Genomic DNA, 21397 nt, shown 5'->3' with positions numbered 1-21397 from the left:
ACACCTTGTTTTTACAGTCAATCTTCAGATGTCCCTGTTCTTTGCACCTGACACGGAATAGCTCTTTATTATTCCCTCTTTCCTTCTTTTTTGCTGCCTCTTTAGCCCCTTCCTCCCCCCCCCCCCTTGTGTCTGTAAGATCTCCTGTTTTGGAATATTTGAGAGCAGTTACTGATATTGCTGAGCCATTTGTTCTTGTGGTATGAAGCCAAATTGCCGAACACCCATGCCAACAGGTACCATTTGTGGGAAGTTGTTGTTGCTCATCATTGGGAAACCTCCAGCCATATGAACATGTCCACCCTGCATTCCCATCTGCTGCATATTGGGATTGCCAACAACAAACCCATTTCCAGGGCCTGTCTCCCCAATCCTAGTCTGAGATCTCTCCTACTGATTCCTAGATCTACCTGAATTGAATCTATCTGGCTTGTTGTTGTCATCATCTTTGCCATGCCATTTCCTATCGATGCTCCTTCCCCACCAGATCCACTACTATTTGTCACAGACCCCCCTCTAAAGTTTCCACCTCTGTTTCTCTAGTCGTAACCATCCTGATCCCTCGGATCCTACCTGTTGAACCCTCTACCAAAGCTACCAGACTTGCCATAGAAATTACCTCTTGCACCAAGGTTGCCCCCTCTCCCTAGTCTTGGTCTCCAATTATCCTGCATGCCTGCCATGGTCTCCTCTTCTTCCCAGTAGATTTCTTCCTCCTCATAATTCACTCCCCGGCTTGCCGCCGCCGTGTCCTTGTTAGGGTTTGGCAGGTGGAGGAAATCAGGTTATGGGATGTAGGATGGGATCCCTCCTTTATATAGGGCCTCTCCCCCCTCTCCTTCTTCTAGGCCACCCCCACCAACCACTTTTTTGGGCCTGGGAACAGCAAGGCCCAACTTGCCAACTTTTCCCCAATTTCTGTGGTCCATAATGCTTCTCCCTCGTCTCTCCTCTCCTGTTTCATGCTCTGCCCCTTTCCTCTGAACTTCATCAATCACTTCTTCCAGCATAATATTTTCTGGGATTTCAATATCCCTTATATCTTTGTGAACATTCTCAACTTCACAAAATACCATACCTCTGTTATCAATTTCCTCATCATTGAATTTTTCTTCCTCAATCTCAACATCAGTTAAATATCCAGGGAATCTGGTTAAATCCCAGACTCTGGTGGCCTTATGCCTAATTTTTATCAATGACATATCTACATCATTATTATGATATCTACCCCAATTAGCCCAGTCAATGTGTGTAAAATTATCCTGACAATCTGCCAAAATTTTAACATTCTGCCCATTATCAACCTCTGTTTCATTCTTCAGGAGCAAACTCTGAACATATGTGTTCATTTTCTTCTTCATCTTACGATTAATCCGCCTAATTTGACGCTGACTATCAATTTCATGAACTCTATCCCCCAATTCGTATGCAGGAGGTATGTAATCAAGTGCGGGGCAGTGAGCCTTACCTGAAGTGGCGACATCCTCATCAGAATCATTGCCTGAATCTTCACTAGCCAGCCTCCAGAAGCGGTTGCTGGCTAGTGAAGAGCTCAGGCATCGATTCCAGTGAGACGTCGGAATTGGAGGAGCCGGAGCGAATCGAGCGGAGCGACGCGGCATCCTCACCTCCTCCTGTGGTGGCTATTCCACCGGGTCCTCGTAGATCATGATCGGAGCCATGCCGACCCTGGAGCAGGGAGGGCCAGGACCCCCTCGCGGGAATCTGAGCGCCGATTCCCTCATGGCCGGGGCAAGATCCGCGGTCTCGATGGAGGTGAAGGCCACCCACTTCCTCGCCACGGATCTCACCGGCGAATCCGCCTGATCCATCGCCCACAGCAGAACCTGCAGCGGATGCTTGTGCCCGCGGCGTCCGAAGAGCGATCTCTCTCGCTTGCTTGTGTACCACGATCCAATCTCCCTCAGACGGGCTCGCAGGCGCGCGTCCCTGCCTGCGAACCTCTGCATCTTCTCCTCGTCGATCTCCACCATCTCCGCCGCGGGCGTCTGTGAGCGAAGGAGTAGATGGGGTGTGAGGGAGAAGAGGTGGGAGACGAGGGGAATTCGGAGCGAGCTCACAAGTGTCTCCCGAATTTAATCCCCCACCGGCCGCATTTCCTCCCTCGCCGGCTCCCGAGGCACCACCCCCGTCCGGGGCCTCCCCCTCGATATACGCAACGTGGCAGGGGAACACGATCGTAGCACCAGGGACCAGCACGATCCCTCCCCCAGTACGTACGTCTGCCGTGTACCCCCGATCGTCGACGAGATGCACCCTCGCCGGGCGCGAGCTCAGGACCACCTCGTCGTGGTGGTACCTGAGAACCCTCGCCGTCCTGAGATCCACAGCGAACCACGCCGGCCATCGCTGTGTTTCGGGTTCGCCCACCGCGTCGCCAGAGAGACGTGTCGATTCGGCCATCTCCACCCTTCTCTGTCTCCGTGCCGGCTGTTGAGTCCTTGGACAAAAACTCTAATCGATTCAATCACTAGTTACTGCTTCTACAGCCTACAAAATTTTATCCAGCAAAATTTTTCTCCATGGCGACCATGTCCATGTCGATGTGCAGGCGGTGTCAAAGTACAGGAACGCAGTGAACTGAAGCGAGGAGGAAGAAGGCCGCCGGCTGTGGCCCTAGAGTTTGCAGGGGAGGGGTGGAGAAGTGGAGGAGAGGGGAGGAATCACCTCGGGAAGAACGCAGCAACAGCAAGCAGTAGCATGTGTACACAGCGGCAGCAAGCAACAACTTGCGCACGGCCGCATGCATCAAACAGCCGGCACGGACGAGCCCCCTACGCCGCGTGCATGGCAGTTGGCGCAAGCGAGGCGGCTCGAGTGGTGCTCTTGTTCAGGTCATCGGCTGGGCACTAGTGGCGTCCGGGTTCAGTGAAGCAGTTTGACGACAGCGGGAACGCATCGTGCTGCAGACGGGTTTAACGTCGATAAATAGGACATTTACATCACCGCCGCCCTCCCGATCCCGTCCGCAGCGCCAGATGGTCACCACCGCAGGGAGTCAAACGGCTCAAGCGTGCCATGCCCTGTTCAGATTCGGACTCTCTTGTATGAATCTGTACCCGTAACCAGAGCTAAGTGACCAATCTGTGTTATTTTGCAAGTTTGTGTATGGATCTGTACTCATCGTGCAAGTTTATGTATCGTAGATTCGTAGATGATATTAACTGTGTGACAAACGACGCATCAGGCAGGACAAGCAACAGCAAGCAGCAGCAGCAGCATGGCTAAAATGTGAAAGACAGAAAGCAACAGCACAGCCGCAGCACCAACAAGCAGCATAGGGGCAGCAGTAAGCAGCAGCCTCACATAGACTACCGCAGCAGCAAGCAGCAGCCTCACGTAGACTTCCGCAGCAGCAAGCAGCTCTTCCACTGCCATCTGAGTGACTTGTTATAATCCTGTATGATAATAAGGTATTAAACGCAGGATAATCGGATCCAGTGCACTCAGTTGAAAAGGAGGTTTCAATATTCAAAGGCCCATATTATTTTACGCACTTACAATGGCTCTGTCAGATCTGCATCTATAGAATCGATCGTCTGAACTTCACCATTATCTATGATCTAGCCAAACAAAATTCATGTCAACAATAGAGAAACCACCACCAAGATGGGAGATCTGGGGAAGAGAAGAAAATGAAAACCCAAAAGCCCATACCTGCATTAAAGGTGGGATTGTCTGCTACATCGTCAATGCAGGAAGAAAAAGAGAGACAAAAGAAAGCATCAGTAGAATTCAAGTCGTCACATAAGCAGCATTATTATTCCAATGACACAACGCAATTGGCCTCATAACTGAATCTAGCGGGGATCTCTTTGTTGGTCATTTCGAATCATCAATTGACTTTGCTCATTTAGCAGCATTTAGTCATCGGTGGGCTAATTGGCACAACAAACTTTGGTTATATCATTTCTTTATTTATTTTTATCTAAAACGATTTCTTCTCCAAATAAGCAGTAGTACGTCACGCTGATACTATTCAAACTTCTCAGATGAACTATTTTGTCATGGCTACGTAATTATTGACCGGCCATTGAATCGTAACCAATACTTCAACTATTCAAGTTTATATCTATTCCGTGCCTTCTGAAACATTCCATTTCATTAGGTAAAACAAAATGTAAGATACCGTATATATTCTGTAGTGTCCTAAATCCTGATAAACTTTATTAATCCTAGCGGCTAACATGACAGACAAAGAGGTTGAGCGAAACAAGGATGAAACACCCCTGACAACCAATAGTTCGGTTATCCGGGCTGAGCGAAAAAAAATGGTTACTCCAAATATCAGGCCTCTAATGCCGTCATTGCCCTTTCTGACATCTGTCTTCATTAAATTTCTGTCATACTGTTAATCTTACTTGCACCATTATTCATTACACACAAGTTTCTGTACTAGCCGATAATTAACTAAACAAACCTTTTGCAAAAAAGTTTTATTTCTAAGTTTAGCGATCTCACATCCATCCCGGTGGCTGTCCCGTGCCGATGCATGCGCGCACTCACACTTACACAACTGGTGAGACTTGTCAACAAACAAAATTATGACTTGTCAACTACAGTTATTCTTTCGATAAAGGGTAATATATTAATATCAAGATGATACTAATTACACCCAGCATCTACAACAACATGATATCTAGAGCTAGTCGAGATATCGAGGATGCACACTGCCAAAAAGAAAAAAAAAAGAGAAAACAAAAAAGGGACATGTAAAGGCCAAGGCAAGGCGAGCAACCCACTGGCCACTGCAGCACAACATCAACAACTACCACTGCCATAGGCGGCACAAAGACTATGAGAAGGTGCCCAATAGCAATGCCTCCAGGAAGGAAACAACATGAATGCTGTCGTCGCCAGATCCAGCCATATATGTTAGATCCTTGGTTTTCACCCAGGGGAGAAAGTTCGAGCAGACTCTAGATAGTGCCTTCAACAAGGGAGCGCAAACCACCACTGCCAGGTACAACCAATGAAGGCCAGGCCTAGGATTTTATCCCCGAAACTCGAGGCCGGGTAATCTAAGAGGACCACCGCAAGAGAAGCCCACATAGTTACCATCACCAACTTGCCATGAAGAATTCTTGCTACAATGTCCCAATCAGCAGCAGAAATGTGGACCGGGATTAAGCCGACAAATCGGGCATTTGCTGAGACGTCAGATCTACCTATGCTGATATGAAGCACACCCAGACCGTCACCGGAAGACGACATATACCCGCTGGTTTGTGGGTGGGAAGTGAAGGGTAGTCTATCATGCGGGGCCGCATGGCCCCATCACATGTGTCACCTCCGATGGCCTCACCGGCCAAGCTACCGTAGCCACCGGCTCCATCGGTGGCATCACCATCTGTACCCGTGCCGAAGGGATCATGAAGGCCGAGACGTGTATGCCATAGGGAAGGCCGACCCTCATCGGATCAGGCGTGATCCACTCCGATGCAACCCCGTGGCACAAGTCACCGCCGCCATATGCCCCCCACGACCAAGATGCGAAAAGACGTCACGCCACCTATCGACCAGAACCCGTCCCCTAGTCGTTGCAGACCGGAATAGGGCCAGATCCACCATCACCACCATGCTGCCCCTGCCCCTAGTCTAGGATCTGCCGGGGCGCACACCGTTTAAGGTCGCTGCCGCTCCCTAGCCGGAGGGCTCCCCGCAGCGAGCAGCCTACACTGATTTCGCCTGTCGGCTTCCTTCGGCGGTGACGAGCTGGGCAGGACAAGATGGGATAGCGGTGGCTGCGGCCAGGGTTGCACAAAAAAGCCCCCCCCCCCCCCCCCCCCCGCCCCCGGCAAGGAGCGACGTGAGCGGTGTTTTTTCATTCTTGATTTAATACTTCATGAAAATAAAAAGGAAAAGATGTGCAAGCCAATCTAATATACTGATTATATTGCTAAATTAAAATAATTTTAAAATCAAGTTGATCTGGACATCTTTTATTTGTTTAAGAAAGCAATATCTCTTCAGTTTCATTTACTAAACCACAAAGTTCAGTTCTACTACAAAGCATAAGTAAATGAATTTTGATGTGAACGTCTATCAATTTGGCACTCTATAACTGCAATAAGAGATCGTGCCCACTGGACACTAATTGAATAGACAAAGCTTTGCAAGTTAGTATTCTTAGACAACTCACCTCGCTAGTTTTCTTACTTGCTTCTTGTGGCTCGCTTGTTTTCTTACTTGCTTCTTGTGGCTCACCACCGTCAAAAACGACATCTAAATTCACCTCATCAACCACGTTGTCTGCCTCTTTAATGAACATGTTTATAGTTATATCCTCAACTATAAGGCCACCATTCACTGTGGTGCTCCATACAACAAATTCATTGGCACGATCTCTCAGAGCCTGGCCCTGCGGTTGCAATGTTATTTCGACATTACACTTGGATCGTGGAGGCATAATGCCTTTCTGTGGCTGTGTGTTGTATGACACCGGGCTCGTATTTTCAACGTGGGAGGCAATGTAACAGTCCATCTCATTGGTTAGCTGAAGTGCACATGACATCTGTTTGTTAAGCTCAAAAGGAAAATGTAGTTGGAGTGGCTCAATTCCAAGCATATCATCTTCCGAGTAAGGGCTTATCTGCAGTAAAAGAGCAGGTGTTAAGAAGAAGAAGAAAGAAAGAAAAAAGTGGGGACCATACAAACTTACCTGTCCAAATGTATGTTCATAGGAATTGCTGATTTTTCCATTAGCACCTTCAGTTTCTCTAATAACATGTATCATATCCCATATATAAGGCCGTTTGGATGGCTCAATTTGCTGGCATAGTAACCCAATTTCGAGGCATTTTGCTACTTGTTGGTAAACCAATGGTGTTTCCTTCCCTGTTTTCTTCCATCTGTGCCTCCATCTCCTAAGTACTTGTCATTGTACAAATGTGACATTGAATAAGTCAAAATGTTTAACAAAAAAACTCAAGTGTCGAGACGATGACCGTGGTGCTAAAATTCCTATGTTCTACAAACGGACACATCGGGATGGATCAACTTTCTCCAACCTTTTGAAACAGGCTTTCGCCCCGCTTTATAAATAAAACAACATCCGAACAGTGCACAGCCGAACAATACAAAATGGTGAGGTAGCCCTCTTACAAAGCCGATCCTGAGATATCCGGCACACGTAGGATGCATGCGGCTATGCTACCAACAACAAGCACCGGACGAACTAAACACCCCCACGCTACGACCTAGCACACCTAGGCTCCACGGCAACGCTCTCAAGAGGGAGAACGGCGAAAAGCGTCGCCGCTGCCGAGTCCACACTGGACAAAGGTCTTCACCCGGAGCCCTGACACGGAGAGAAGAACCACAACGACGTCTTCAATAGAGCGTGGCACCCACGCCATACACGGAAAACCAGAATACTTGTTGGAGTAGTACGACCTTTGTATAATACGACCTTTGCTTATCATCCTCGCCTCCAAGAATACTTGTTGTAATACGGCAAGCGCTAGAACTCAAACACTAACTCACTTACCAGACTGCATTGGAGATAAGGTTATGCTAACACTCACTACTACAGATTCATACATCACTGATGGGCGCCTAAACCCCGCCACTGACGGTTTTTGCGCCCAAAGTGATTAAACTTCAGTGTTGACTGTTTTCATCATCGACGAAGCAAAAACAAGCCCATGGGCCAGCCACGTGCCCGCACCCTCCGTCGTTGTCCGCTGATCCGGAACACCCTCAAATGTGTGGACGCCAGTCCGCGGTTCCGCCGCCGCCATAGACACAACCTCGGGGACAAGCAGCAGCCGTCGCTCGTGGACGCCACCGTCGTCACCGTCATCCCCCGCACTGTCACAACCGTCATGGCCCCCCATGTCGGGTTTGAGGCAGGAGATAGTAGAGGAGCCCGGGGACCCTCCCGTTGGCACCGCCCTTCTACATCCATACTCACCCACCGACCATACACTACCAGAATAATTGTTGCTGCCGACGGCTTTATCTACGCCGACGGCCCCCGTCGGCATAGATGACAGTGTGCCGACGGCCGCAGGAAGACCGTAGGCTTAGAAAAGTCGTCGGCATACCTCCGTCTATGCTGACGGGGGCCGTCGGCGTAGAAAGGCCGTCAGCGTATCTTCCACTATGCCGACGGGGGCCGTCGGCGTAGAAAGACCGTCGACACATACATGGGCCCGCTGACCCTGGCTCAGACGGCGGGTTGACGCCGTCAAAACTATGCCGACGGCCCTAACGGTGGCCGTCGGCATAGCTATGAAACTTTTTTAGTTCAGGAAATGCCATGTGGCCTATCTACGCCGACGGCCATGCCGTAGGCATATCTATGTAAAATAATTTTTTTGTTCAGCAAAAAACCACGTGGCACCTATATATGCCGACGGCCATGCCGTCGGCATACCTATTATATGTTTTTTATTTCTCATTTTACATTTTTAAACTTTAGATTTGAATTAATTTAAATCTAATTTATATAAACTGAAAGATACACAAATTATATATGAATTTGGGGCAGAATTTTCCATAGATTATGTATATCCGGCTTGTTTTTACTTTTGAGTTTGTTAACCTCATGTACTTTTGCATATAGGTCATTGTACTTAGTAAACTAGTAATTTGTACGTGAGCACGTTAGATTATTATGTTTTTTACAATTCGTATCAAATCACGGTAGCACAATGAATTTCTATATGAAGAATGCATTTGAAAAAAATAGTTCTATTCCAAAAATAAATGTTATTGACGTGTTTGTAAAATCTTTTATTTTTTCAAATTCAAACTTAAAATATAGATAAAATTAGTTTGATGTTATAATTTTCAACTTTCCAAACTGTCAGCGTTTTCTTATGAAAACTATTTCATTTGTGTGTTCTCGACCGCAAAATGCTTTAAATAAATTAATGAACCATTAAAGAAAATTAAAATAAAATGTAAATCTAAAACTAAATTTCCTTCTGGTTGTTTGAATATTTCTCTCAAGTGAACAACAATATTGCCATGCGTGATATTTTTTCTACAGTGTACTAATTTTTTGAGAAAAATAAAAATGCTTCTGTGCATGCATTCAACATTTCTCATGCGAGAAGCAAAATGCTATTTCAGTGATATAGGCTACTAACCTCTTGGCGCACACTCGATTAGAGCTTATAGCCTACACTTCTAACAGGGCCCAGTTCACAACATTAAGCTAGCTCCTATGGGGAAACATGCGGGGCGGGTCGAGCCAGAGGGAATCTAGTGGTGGGTTGGGTCCAGACTATGTTCGGGGATGTTCCTATGGGCTGACCTATCGCAACCAGGTGGAAGAGTCCACTGCTCAAAGCCCGTCCGACGAAAGTCAAAGGGGTAGATCGTCGGGTCAACGAGGCTAGGGTTTAGTCCGGCCGGGTGGCCTTCGGGGTGTAGCTATGCCACCGTATCATCACACGGGTCCTCATGCATGTCTGAAAGTAATGTGGCATGCGTAGACACCTGTATTGGGGCTCGGGGTGTGGCCCCTCCACGGACGGCAGTGCCACCGTCACTTCGAGTGGGGGACGTGCGCGTCGGGTAGAAGCGGAGGTAATCTATTGGTGGGTTGGGTCCAGACCTTGTTCGGGGATGTTCCTATGGGCTGACCAACCGCAACTAGGTGGAAGAGTCCACTGGTCCAAGCCCGTCCTGTGAAAGTCAAGGGCTAGATAATCAGGTCAACTGGTCTAGGGTTAGGTCGGCTGGGAGGCTTGGGGGGTAACAATGCCACCGAAACACCTCACCGGGTCCTGATGCATGTCTGAAAGTGATGTGGCATGCGAAGACGCACATCTTGGGCTCCGGGGTGTGGCCCCCCTCCACGGACGGCAGTGCGGCGTCGCTTCGAGGGGGGGGTCGTGCGCATCGGGTCGAGCCGGAGCGAATCTAGTGGCGGGTTGGGTCCAGACCGTCTTCGGGGATGTTCCTATGGGCTAACCTATGGCAAGTAGGTGGAAGAGTCCACTGGTCAAAGCCCGTCCGGCGATAGTCAAAGGGCTAGATCTCCTGGTCAACGGGGATTCGGGGTGGCCTTTCGGGTGTAGCTATGCCACCGAAACATCGCACGGGTCCTGATGCATGTGTGAAAGTCATGTGGCATGCATAGATGCCCATCTGGGGCTCCTGGGTGTGGCCCCCCTCCACGGACAGCAGTGCTGCTGTCACTTGGAGGTGGGAATCATGTGGGTCCAGTAGAACCGGAGGGAATCTAGCGGTGGGTTGGGTCCATACCGTGTTCGGGGATGTTCCTATGGGCTGACCTATCACTACCAGGTAGAAGAGTCTACTGGTCAAAGCCCCATCCGGCGATAGTCAAAGGGCTAGATCTCCTGGTCAACGGGGATTCAGGGTGGCCTCCGGGTGTAGCTATGCCACCGAAACATCGCATAGCTCCTGATGCATGTGTGAAAGTGATGTGGCATGTGTAGAGATGCCCATCTTGGGGCTTCGAGGTTAGGCCCCCCTCCACAGACGGCAGTGCCGCCGTCACTTGGAGGGGGGAATCGCGTGGGTCCGGTAGAACTGGAGGGAATATATTGGTGGGTTGGGTCCATACCGTGTGCGGGGATGCTCTTATGGGCTGACCTATCGCAACCAGGTGGAAGAGTCAATTGTTCAAAGCCCGCTCGGCGAAAGTCAAAGGGATAGATCTCCTGATCAACGGGGCTTCATGGTGGCCTTTCGGGTGTAGCTATGCCACCGAAACACCGCATCGGGTCCTGATGCATGTGTGGAAGTGATGTGGCATGCGTAGACGCCTGTCTTAGGGCTCCGGGGTTTGACCCCCCTCCAAAAACGGCACTGCCGCCGTCACTTGGAGGGGGAATCGTGCGGGTCGGGTAGAACCGGAGGGAATCTAGTGGTGGGTTGGGTCCAAACCGTGTTCGGCGATGTTCCTATGGGCTGGTCAAAGCCCGTCCGGTGAAAGTCAAACGGCTAGATCTCCTACACAACGAGGCTTCGTGGTGGCCTTCCGGGTGTAGCTGTGCCACCAAAACACCGCATCGGGTCTTGATGCATGTGTGAAAGTGAAGTGGCATGCGTAGACGCCCGTCTTGGGGCTCCGGGGTGTGGCCCCCCTCCACGGACGGCAACGCCGCCGTCACTTGGATGAGTGGAAACATGCGAGTCGGGTCGAGCTGGAGGGAATCTAGTGATGGGTTGGGTCCAGACCGTGTTTGGGGATGTTCCTATGGGCTGACGTATCGCAACCAGGTGGAAGAGTCCACTGGTTAAAGCCCGTCCGGCGAAAGTCAAAGGGCTAGATGTCCTGATCAACGGGGCTTCGTGGTGGCCTTCCGGGTGTAGCCATGCAACCGGAACACCGCATCAGGTCCTCATGCATGTGTGAAAGTGTTGTGGCATGCGTAGACGCCCTTCTTGGGACTGCGAGGTGTGCCCCCCTCCACGGACGGCAGCGTCGCCGTCACTTGGATGAGGGGAAACACCTAGCACGTGGCTTCAGAGTTTGATCCCCTTCACGGACGGCTCTGCCGCCGGCACTTGGAGGGGGGGGGGGACGGCCACGTCGGATCGATCCGGAGAGAATCTTGTGGTGAGGAACGCCGCATGTGCCGTCATCGAGGGCGACGAGGCAAGCCAGAGAGATGGTCTGTGTGACCATCAGACAACCAATCTACTGTAACCATCATAGCCATCCTTCTTCCACCCAAGTATGTCCATGTGACTACCTCACAACCCACCAATACATGACTTCGCGGGTTCAGCTTCGGGTGGCGTCACCCGCCGCTCCTCCTCCACTAAGCAATGATTTTGAGTCGGAAGAGCTGTGCAACATGCATCTCTCATGGAGGGATTCACCACTCGTGACCACCACCGCTCACCCGCGACCCTAGGGTTTTGGGCGTCGGCTATCCGGCAACCACCGGCTTCGTGGTTAAGTGTTAACCGGAATAAGAGGTTAAAGAAAAATAAGAAAAACGAAAGGAAAAAACACAATTGTAAGAGGTTACTTGTCATTGGTGGAAACACTTATGCCTTGGATTGATGACATGGCGCACATCCATCCATCCACATCCATCCATCCATCTATCTCTCCATCCCACATCCATCCATCCACCTAAAGAAAAGAAAAAAAAAACCCACCCAATCCATCCATCTCTCTCTCACTTCTCCCTCGATATCTCTCTCAGCTCTCCTGCCCGATCCCCTCTGTCTCCGCCGCTGGCGCCGCCGCTCGATTCCGGCCACTGCCGGCATGCTTCGCTGCCGTACTTGCCACCTACTGCTCCCCCTCGAGCTGATCTACCTTCTCCACCCGCTCGATTTGCTTATCCTCTCTCTCTCGCGCGCGCGAGTCCCCCTCTCCCTACGCGACTCCATGCCATCGCCGCCGCCCACGCCGGCGGGTTCCGGCGATTTCCACCGGGGCGCAGCAGGCTTCCGCGCTCCCCTCTCACCGGGCCTTCATCCAGTATGGCCAGATCCGCCGGGCATGGCCCCTACCCTCACCCACGGCTAGGGATTTGGCGGCTCCCACGTCGGCGTGGCTGAAGTAGGTACACCCTCTCCATCCTCGCCGGGATCCGCAGCAACTGCCAGCCCAACCTCCCCTCCTCACCCTAACTCACCTTCTTTTTCAATCCCTTGCTGCAGGTCACCCATCACGCGGACGGGTCGAAGCGCTGGATCTCGGGACAGGGCGGCGCGGAGGCCTTCCTTCCATAGGATTCCGAGCTCGACGAGCCTAGCGGCTGCCGTCCTTGCCCCACTCGAGGAGGAGGGGCGCACCTAGCAGGCCACCAGTGGCATGTTCTACTCCTCGTCTTCCTCCACTGCCTGAACCACCACGCCTTCAACAGCGGGCTGCTGCAGCATCGACCGGTGATCCTTCCTTCCTCCAGTCTTTGCTTGCAGTTAGCCTTTTAGGGCCAATCAAATCCAATGTGCTAGTTTAGTTTGCCACAGTTTGGTGACACTCCAATCTGAATATGTCCTTGTAGCTCGGAGTGCTTTGGGTTTCAGTTAACTCGTGCGTACTTGTATAGAACAGAAAGAAGAAGAGATCAATTCGGTTTCAGAGAGAGAGAGAGAGAGAGAGACGTGGATGGTTCAGTCATTTATATATACATGTATTATTGGGCTGCAGCATGAATGAATATGCCATGTTCAGCTTCAAGAATTTATGAATCGAACTATTTGGTGAGCTTTAGTTAAAAGGAAGATTTTACGAGCTCTAGACAGTAGCAATAACTAAAAATCAATTTGGCCTGCATCTATCCTATTTTCTAGAAACCGAGGGTTAGCTAGGTTTGATACGTTTATTCATAGAAAATGAGAGTAATTCAGTATATGTTTTCCTGTTTTCATTTCAGAGTGATGGTAAATTCTTAATGTTCTTCCGTTTTGGCTTATTCAGAGAACATAGCTAGATTCTTGTCTTGTGCCTTACTGAAACCCATTTGAGGCAATTAACCTCTTAAACTTGTTGTTTCTAATTACTTATAGATATGCATGTATGGTCTCTCAAACTTTTTGCTACTAATTACTGAATAAGTACTTTTATTTGTAGTCCTTGGCAATGCTTGTGAATCTTCTGCCACGCGAGACTTTTTCTTCATATTAAAGTAATATGCCCCTCGGAAAGATGAAATTTATATCAAACGATTCTAATTATTTACAAATAATGAACTGTTTCCACATTTGTTCATTCCAATAATTATTCTAGTTATATGCCCCTCGGAGAGATGAAAGGTTAAAAGCTACTCCATCCGTCCCATAATGTAGGACGTTTTTTGACACTAGACTAGTGTCAAAAAACATCTTACATTATGGGACAGAGGGAGTACTGTATAAACAAGGGATGGATGCCTCTGTATTGTCTTGCCTTTTACCTTTAGGACAGGGCCAGGAGTAGTAGTAGTAGTACTATAGCAAATAACTATTTGCTCCCTTATGTTATTATCAAAAAAACCCACAATTACTAAACTGATTTGCTTGCATTGTAGGAGTCAAAAGTCAAAAGCATTTTAGGTAAAATCTTCCAAATCAGATTCCTTTTTTCTTGACATGTGTCTCTCATATGATGCTTTCACACTGTTATTTCGATTGTTACGTGTTTGGATTGCATGCCTTAAAAAAGTACTGTACTCACATATGGAATATTTGAAAATTGAAAACAAGCAAACAAAATGCAGCTTATGATAGTCTATTGTAATTGAGAATTCTTTAACTTTTGTAGGAAGCAAACAAAAGGACGACACTCACAAGGAACGAAGAAGCCAGCTATCCTTGTCAACTTGATGTTTTAGCTTCCATTTTGTACAACTCATCTCCCATACTTACATCTTTTAGTTGTCCATTTGTGAACCTGATGTATGGTGTCTTGGTGGTTATGTTTCTAACAAACTAAAGTGCATATATGTGATATAATTAGTTAATGGAATAAAAGCTGATTGGTGCACATAATGTGAACCTGATATATGGTGTCTTGGTGACCGTGTGAACTTGTCGTGCTCGTGTTGGATATGACTGAACTTTGTTTGGACTATATGATGGATTTGATGTTATATAAATTTTGAAATTAATGATGATCCTGTTATGTGGCTACATAGGCCCTGTAGCTATTTTAATTTACAGGGCAGAATCAAAAGCAGCAATTTTTTTACCTATGCTCGAGGACTATGCCTACTTTTATGTTGGACCTGTGATGATGTTTATCATGTTGGACTTGCGATGATGATGAAGTTGTGATGATTATCTTATCTATTCTGTTGTGATGATGATGATGATGATGATGCTGTTATTTGAATTGAAAAGCAACAAAAATAGGAAAAAAAGAGAAAATAATGCATAACTAGGCCGCCGGCCTAACCGTCGGCATAGTGCCCTCGTGTTACCAGCAGCCGACACGTGGCAATAGCGGGGAAGTCTGGTGCGGAGCTATGCCGACGGTTAGGCCGTCGACATCGTCGGCCTAGCTGACACGTGGCAACACCTTGGCAGTTGTGGCACGGAGCTACGCCGATGGTTAGGCCGTCGGCATAGCCCCAAAACTATGCTGACGGCCTAACCGTCGGCATAGATTCGTGCCAAGGCTTCTCAGGTGCTGCCACGTGTCGGCGTATGATTGACACAGTTTTAACGGTAGCGTCGTTGACGGCCGTCAGGTGGAGAACGTTGTCGATGGTGGATGTATGCCGACGGTTGTACGGACACCGTCGGCTTAGCTAGCTATGCCGACGGTTTTTATATGCCGACGGCCGCCTTGGGATACGCCGACGTACAAGTTGCCGACGGGGTTATGCTGACAGCCACCGTCGGCATAGCCCTATGCCGACGGTTTTTGGTCCTATGCCGACGGCCCTGGGCCGTTGGCAACGTACCTTATTCCAGTAGTGATGTGGACAGCGACTGGGCAGTAGCGGGGGCCTTCTTCCCTTCCCGTCATCGTCTCCCATGTTGGACATGTCGGATTTGGAGCTAGAGATGGCTATTGGTGTGGCTAGCCCCTCCCCAAGGTTCAACAGGGTGGTCGTGTGTAGTTCGAGGCAAAATCATAACTTTTCGACGGCGATCAATGCCGGCGATCAATGGTGCACATGTGTTGTTTTCTTCCTTGAAGACGTTGCAAAAGAACTCGCTCACAACTCATTGCGGATGACGATGAACTTCGGCAACAGAGGTCAGCCTGGGCCGGTGACGGTGTTGTCAACTTCGAGAGGCCATGAGTGATTCAACAAGCTGGTGGCGCTGGGTTGCTACTGTTGCTATTTCCTAAATGACGCTCCTGGGCTAGATTAGCTAGGGGGTTTGTCTCGCTTGTCAGGTTTTGCATGGTCGTCCTTTAATCAACCACACTCTATATGGTTTTTAGCCTAGTTTTCTTCATAAGCTGGGCCAGTCTTTCTTATATGTGAATGTGCAGGAGCTCTCTACCCTCTTTATGTGGTCTCCTAAAAAAAATAACGCACACAACTTGTGTTCCCTAGGCGGAAAAGAAACCTCTGCGTGTGTGGGTATTTCCTAAACCCGCCAATGTTACATATTAATAACCTATAGCATGGTATACTACACATGATTTAGAGCGTGAATAGGAGAGCGAGAGTGGTCCAAGGAGTCCGGGAAGCCAAGAAGGGACATGGCCGGTGACTCAGCCCACATGGCTGAAATATAAATGTTTCGAGCCATGACATGATGGTATCATCCATCAGAATCAATTTCCGAGATCGTCGTTGTATGTTTTCGAGAAAGACCATTACATGGCTTATACCTCTCTTTCAATATGTATTATTTAACTGGATATGTAGGCCATACAATACCATAAAATGCAAATTAAGTAGGTTTAGTAAAATGGCAAAAGAATATACAAGGTGGAAGTTAGGATATTTCTAAAAAGAGTTTGCCTGCAGGGCAAGATAAAGACCTCTTACATTATTATTGTTGGGGATCGCCTTCTGTCCTGTCACTAGTTCAATAATTATAACACCCAAACTGTACATGTCTGATTTGAATGACATCTTTCCCTGCTGTAGGTATTCTGGAGCACAGTATCCTCTACATAAAAGGCCAGTATTTTAATGCATTAGAGCATGAGAAAATGTGAGAGTAAATGTCAAGAAAGTCAGATATATTGATACATAGCTTACACTGATCCGAAGCGGTCTTCACTCATGGTTTGTGACTTTTCATCTAGTCTCGATAAACCAAAATCAGTGATTTTCGGAACCATATCATTATCTAGCAGTATATTGTCAGGTTTCATATCCATATGATAAATTTGCTTTTCCCGGTGCAGATGGTACAAACCTTCACAAATGCCTCTAATTATTTCATAACACGTGTTCCATTCAAGTCCCCTTAATTCATCTGCATAACGCAAAAGTAGCATTGAGCCATGAAAGTTTCAAACATTTAATTTATGCAGGCTAGATTGCACAATTAATGACCTTTAATATTGTGTTCCAGTCTATCTCACTTCTTGACTGTGGGTAAAATGTGTCGAACGTAAGTTAAAAATAAAAAAGGACAAATAAGTAAAGATAAGAGTTGTATCACATGCAAGAATGACGTACCGGTAATATAATTTTTCAGGCTTCCATTGCTGATATACTCAAAGCAGAGTAGTCTTTCTCTTACCTCTGCGTAAATAAATTCTTTTGATCCTTCTTTTTCTATGGCTATCTGGTCTGTGCTAGCACAGAAGCCAAGAAACCGTACAACATTTTCGTGTTCAATGTTCAACAGGCTGTCAACTTCGCGATAAAACAACGTCTCATTGATTGAATGGATGTTCTTTATCCTCTTTACTGCAACGTAGTTCCCATTTGGGAGCACTCCCTGTTTAACATCTCTTGTAAGCCTTTAAAAAGTGTTTAGCTAAATTTAATATGATGTGCGAGAAAGATAATACTGAAAGTTTGGTATACAACACTTGATGGACACAACTCTTTTCGACAGAGCACAAAGTACACACCCTTGGAAATACACTACACTTGCTCCACCACACCCAAATGCTAGGAAAAATATGAGGCCCCCTGGTCAACTTAAGGCGGCAGAATGTTTTCCCAATTAATGCATGTGTGCATGTGTGCGACACAATGTGTCCCTATCCAAGAAATGAAATTTCGTAATATACCACACAAAGAATCTGCCTGCCTGACTGACTTCAATATATACTAATATACCATTAAAACCAACTGGTATCTTGGAGAAGTATGCAACATATGTATATACAGTGATACTTATAATAGGTTGAAACACGGAGTATTCAAATAGTTTGGCTACCTCAAGTATTGCTCGATATAACAATTCCAAGCGGGGTCTCTAGATGACATGCATAGTTTGTGTTAAAATATAATTTCACCTTATAAACGGTTGCAAATCCACCGTGGCCGATTTCTCGATCGCCCGAGAAATTTCCTGTGACATCCTTCAAAAGTGCGAGTGATAGATTTTTCGGCTTCTCTCTTCCATCAAGTATATGCTCCAGGACCTCATGATCCATCTGTATATCTAATGTATAATCCATTTCATGCTATGCACTTTCAACACTAACAATAAATAAAGTGTGTTCCTAGTAGAACAAAATTGAATGAAGAACTGCCAAATGACTAAGTTACTACCTTTCTCTAGTAGCACATAATAATTTTACAACAAAATTATCAAGTAAATAACTCGCGTGACAACCAACATTTAAGGCAACGCTATTCTAAGTATGCTACCGTGATCTTCTTTCAACGTAATAAGGAAATGCAGATGTGCATTGCATTCGCGTGTGCCTAAGTTATGCTTTGGAGACATGTGCATTTTAAGAAATTTTGTAGAAGTAATTTATGCGCATCATGTTAAAACTTATGCACCAGCTGCAAACAAGGGCCGAGGCCCAAAATCCTTTAGAAAAGCTTTTCTGGAAATTGCAAATGAAAGACATGAAAATAGCTACTGGGTTGGGCTAGCCCCAAACTTTGCCTAGCATCCTTTAGAAAAGCTTTTCTGGAAATTGCAAATGAAAGACATGAAAATAGCTATTGGGTTGGGCTAGCCCCAAACTTTGCCTAGCCCTCTGCTCCGCCTGTGCTGCAGAAGAAAAGGTGGTTAATATTGTAAACTACATAAAGTAAGTTAAGTCTTTTGGCTTTCTTGGTGCAGGATATATCAAACCATTTTTTTTCATAATATTTTTGCATGTGCATATGTTATAACACGATCCTCACATATGGAATTTCTGAGAATTATTTCTTCAAGATGTACAAGTATGTAAATCCTAAACTCATGCACCTAGTCTTGCACGTACCAAAACCACTCTCCCAAAATGAACCGTTATATTTGTTTTAACGTTTTACTTGTTTTACATCAATAGTTCTCATGAGCAAAAGCAATTGAAATAACAAGAACATGCATACCCATTGGCGGCTTAGCTTGTCAGAAAGAACAAAGCAGAACTGCTACACAATGTCGAATGATGTAATAAAACCCTGTAATGCATAAATGCAAAATAAAAGATGCTACTGTAAGACTATGCCAAAATAGATATGAATATAATGCTTGTAAAGATAAGATAACAGTATTGATGTTGTTGTTGTAAAGACTAATGTGATCTAGTGCTCAACATAATTGGTATGAGAAGCAAATCGAAACTGAAAGGCTGAGAGGTACTACATGAGAACCCCTATATGCACCTCTGCCCTATTTTTTATGGCACAACACCGAAAACACAGCTTCAGAAGAACCTGAAGAAATCATTATATATATTTTTGCAACATGTGAAATCTTTCGGGAACTAATCATGCATATATTTTCCTACTATTGCTGAGAGCATTCAATGCTTTGCATGTTAGCACTCAAGCTCCATCAAGTTCAGGAACCATAGACCGAGCCTAAGTCGGCCACAATAACTAATTTCAAACATGGCTAATGTAAGCATTGCCTAAACATACAATATTAGTGAACTTTTGGATGTGACAACTAATCGCCAGTCTTGTGCTTCTTTACATCTTAACGTATTAGCTTTCTAGGACTTAAGGTTTTAATTGCAAAGTCTGTGCCTCTCCTAAGCATGTTAGTCACAAAGCTGGCGATGAAAGATCACATATCCTTCACGTAGAGAGGCAGTGCTATCTAAGATCCATATTCTTGCTATGCCTTACCAATCAGGTGGACCGAGTGGGTGTTGGCTGATGGAAATCGGTTGAGGAAACACTCCCTTGTTTAGTGTTGATAATAGAGAGCACATAATTAAGCTCATTTCTTTTGATTTATTTCTGTTTGGTTGTTATGTTGAACTTCTCTAGAGCTTGTAAGCCCGGCAGATATTATTCTAGCTTTCTGTAAAACTTCACTGAAAAACCTCTTTTCTAAATAAAATATGTACTTTTAATGTTTCATGGAATATCCGTCAACTACTAATCGGACTAGTCTTAGACTAGTGCTAGACTAGTCGACATAGTACTGTAGTAGTCAACTACTTACCTTGGGAGGAGACGTTGAGAGATCAGAAGAAGTAGCTGCGGCGGAAGAGGAGCATTCAGGCCAGTTCTTTTGGTAGCTTTTTTAGGCTTATAGAATAAGCTACCCCCTATCTAGCTTATTCTAGAAGCTCAACCAAGTTTATTTTTTTAAAAGCCTGCTAGTCAACTCTTAGTTAGCAGGCTTCTAAAAAATGAATTTGGTTGAACTTTTAGAATAAGCAGGGTAGAGGGGCAGTTTATTGCAGCTTATTCTAGAAGCCAGCAAAAGAACTAGCCCGAATGAATAGTCGTCTCCTTGCTTGCTGGCTAGCTGCAGCCTGTGGGTGGAGTGGAGTGGACAGTGGAGCAAAGGGAGCAGCGCAACGTGAACTGTAAAGAAGAATTAAAGACGACATATATGCAAAGGGAGCACCGCAACGTGCCAGTATTAAAGAGGACCTGTAGATGACAGATGCGCATGCATGGGACAAAGAAGGACGACTTGACTTGTCTCAAGACGAATCATTACGTAGGAGCTTAAATATTCACTTCTTTCCAAAATATGTAAGTTCTGTTTTTTTTTTGGCAGCCATCATTTTAACTATATTTCTATTTGCAATATACTCGATCTGTTTATATTTACTCTGCATGTTAGCTTTGACTGAAGCCAAACCTTATAAAGTGCGGCCAACTTTGTAAAAAAAAACAATATGTACATTTACAATGACAAATCTATATGGTGTGAAAAATATATTCAATGATGAATCTAACAGAAAAAAAGTTTGTTCCTATTAGAGCACCATTCCATGGAGAACCGACGTTTGGCTAGATCGCTAGTACCTTTCTATAGCAGCATATGGTAGTTGTCCAAGAAAGTTATCTGCGGTAAATCACTGAAGCGCCAACAAATATTTAGCAAAAAACGGAACTGATACACATTGTCCACTGAAGTAATAAAACCCTGCATTAAATGCAAAATAAAAGAAATTATTGTAAGCTTTGTACCAAAGTAAATACACACATAACATGATGCTTGTAACGTTGAGATAACAGTGCTGCTACTGTTGTTTAAAAGCCTAATTTGATGTAGTGCTAAAAAAGGTTTTTTCCTACTGGAGCAGCATTCCATGGAGAACTGACGTTTGACTGGATCGCTAGTAGGAGTACCTTTCTATAGCAGCATATGGTAGTTGTCCAACAAAGTTGACTCCAGAAAATCATTCACGCGCCAACAAATATTTAGCACCAACGGGAGCTGATACACATTGTCCACTGCTGTAATAAAACCCTGCATTACATACAAAATAAAAGAAATTATTGTAAGATTTGTAACAAAGTCAATACACACATGACATAATGCTTGTAAAGTTGAGATAACAGTATGGCTAAAAAAGCCTAATTTGATGTATTGCTAAAAATGCCCGTCTACCCCTTTTCCACGGAATTAAAAAGATGCACAGCTCAAGAAGACCCCTAAG

The 21397-nt window shown here is 46.1% G+C and overlaps 1 protein-coding gene and 1 long non-coding RNA gene across 5 annotated transcripts; one reads left to right on the top strand and one right to left on the bottom strand.

The window, feature by feature from the left end:
• Positions 1-3169: 3169 nt before the first annotated feature.
• LOC123149709 (putative receptor-like protein kinase At4g00960) lies at positions 3170-19568 on the bottom strand. Of its 3 annotated transcripts, XM_044569418.1 has the most exons (10): positions 18876-19568; positions 17837-17985; positions 17046-17310; positions 16620-16839; positions 16404-16527; positions 6683-6895; positions 6164-6613; positions 3679-3699; positions 3523-3584; positions 3170-3419 (listed from the first exon to the last, which is right to left on the bottom strand). In XM_044569418.1, exons 1-10 carry the CDS (start codon positions 18877-18879, stop codon positions 3182-3184), a joined length of 1746 nt encoding a protein of 581 aa, XP_044425353.1. In that variant the 5' UTR covers positions 18880-19568; the 3' UTR covers positions 3170-3181. The 3 variants fall into 3 exon arrangements, with proteins under 3 accessions (XP_044425353.1, XP_044425352.1, XP_044425354.1); XM_044569417.1 differs by lacking the exon at positions 18876-19568 and having other exon boundaries at positions 17837-18862; XM_044569419.1 differs by lacking the exon at positions 18876-19568 and having other exon boundaries at positions 3280-3419; positions 3523-3577; positions 17837-18861.
• LOC123149710 (uncharacterized) lies at positions 12099-14558 on the top strand. 2 transcript variants are annotated; one of them, XR_006474816.1, is made up of 3 exons: positions 12099-12526; positions 12628-12855; positions 14213-14558. It is a non-coding gene; the product is annotated as an uncharacterized lncRNA (long non-coding RNA). The 2 variants fall into 2 exon arrangements; XR_006474815.1 differs by having other exon boundaries at positions 12099-12530.
• Positions 19569-21397: the final 1829 nt, after the last annotated feature.

The sequence above is a fragment of the Triticum aestivum genome, chromosome 7A (assembly GCF_018294505.1).
Source record: "Triticum aestivum cultivar Chinese Spring chromosome 7A, IWGSC CS RefSeq v2.1, whole genome shotgun sequence".
In the NCBI taxonomy this organism is placed as follows: Eukaryota; Viridiplantae; Streptophyta; class Magnoliopsida; order Poales; family Poaceae; genus Triticum; species Triticum aestivum.
This window is presented reverse-complemented; position numbering and strand designations above follow the sequence as displayed.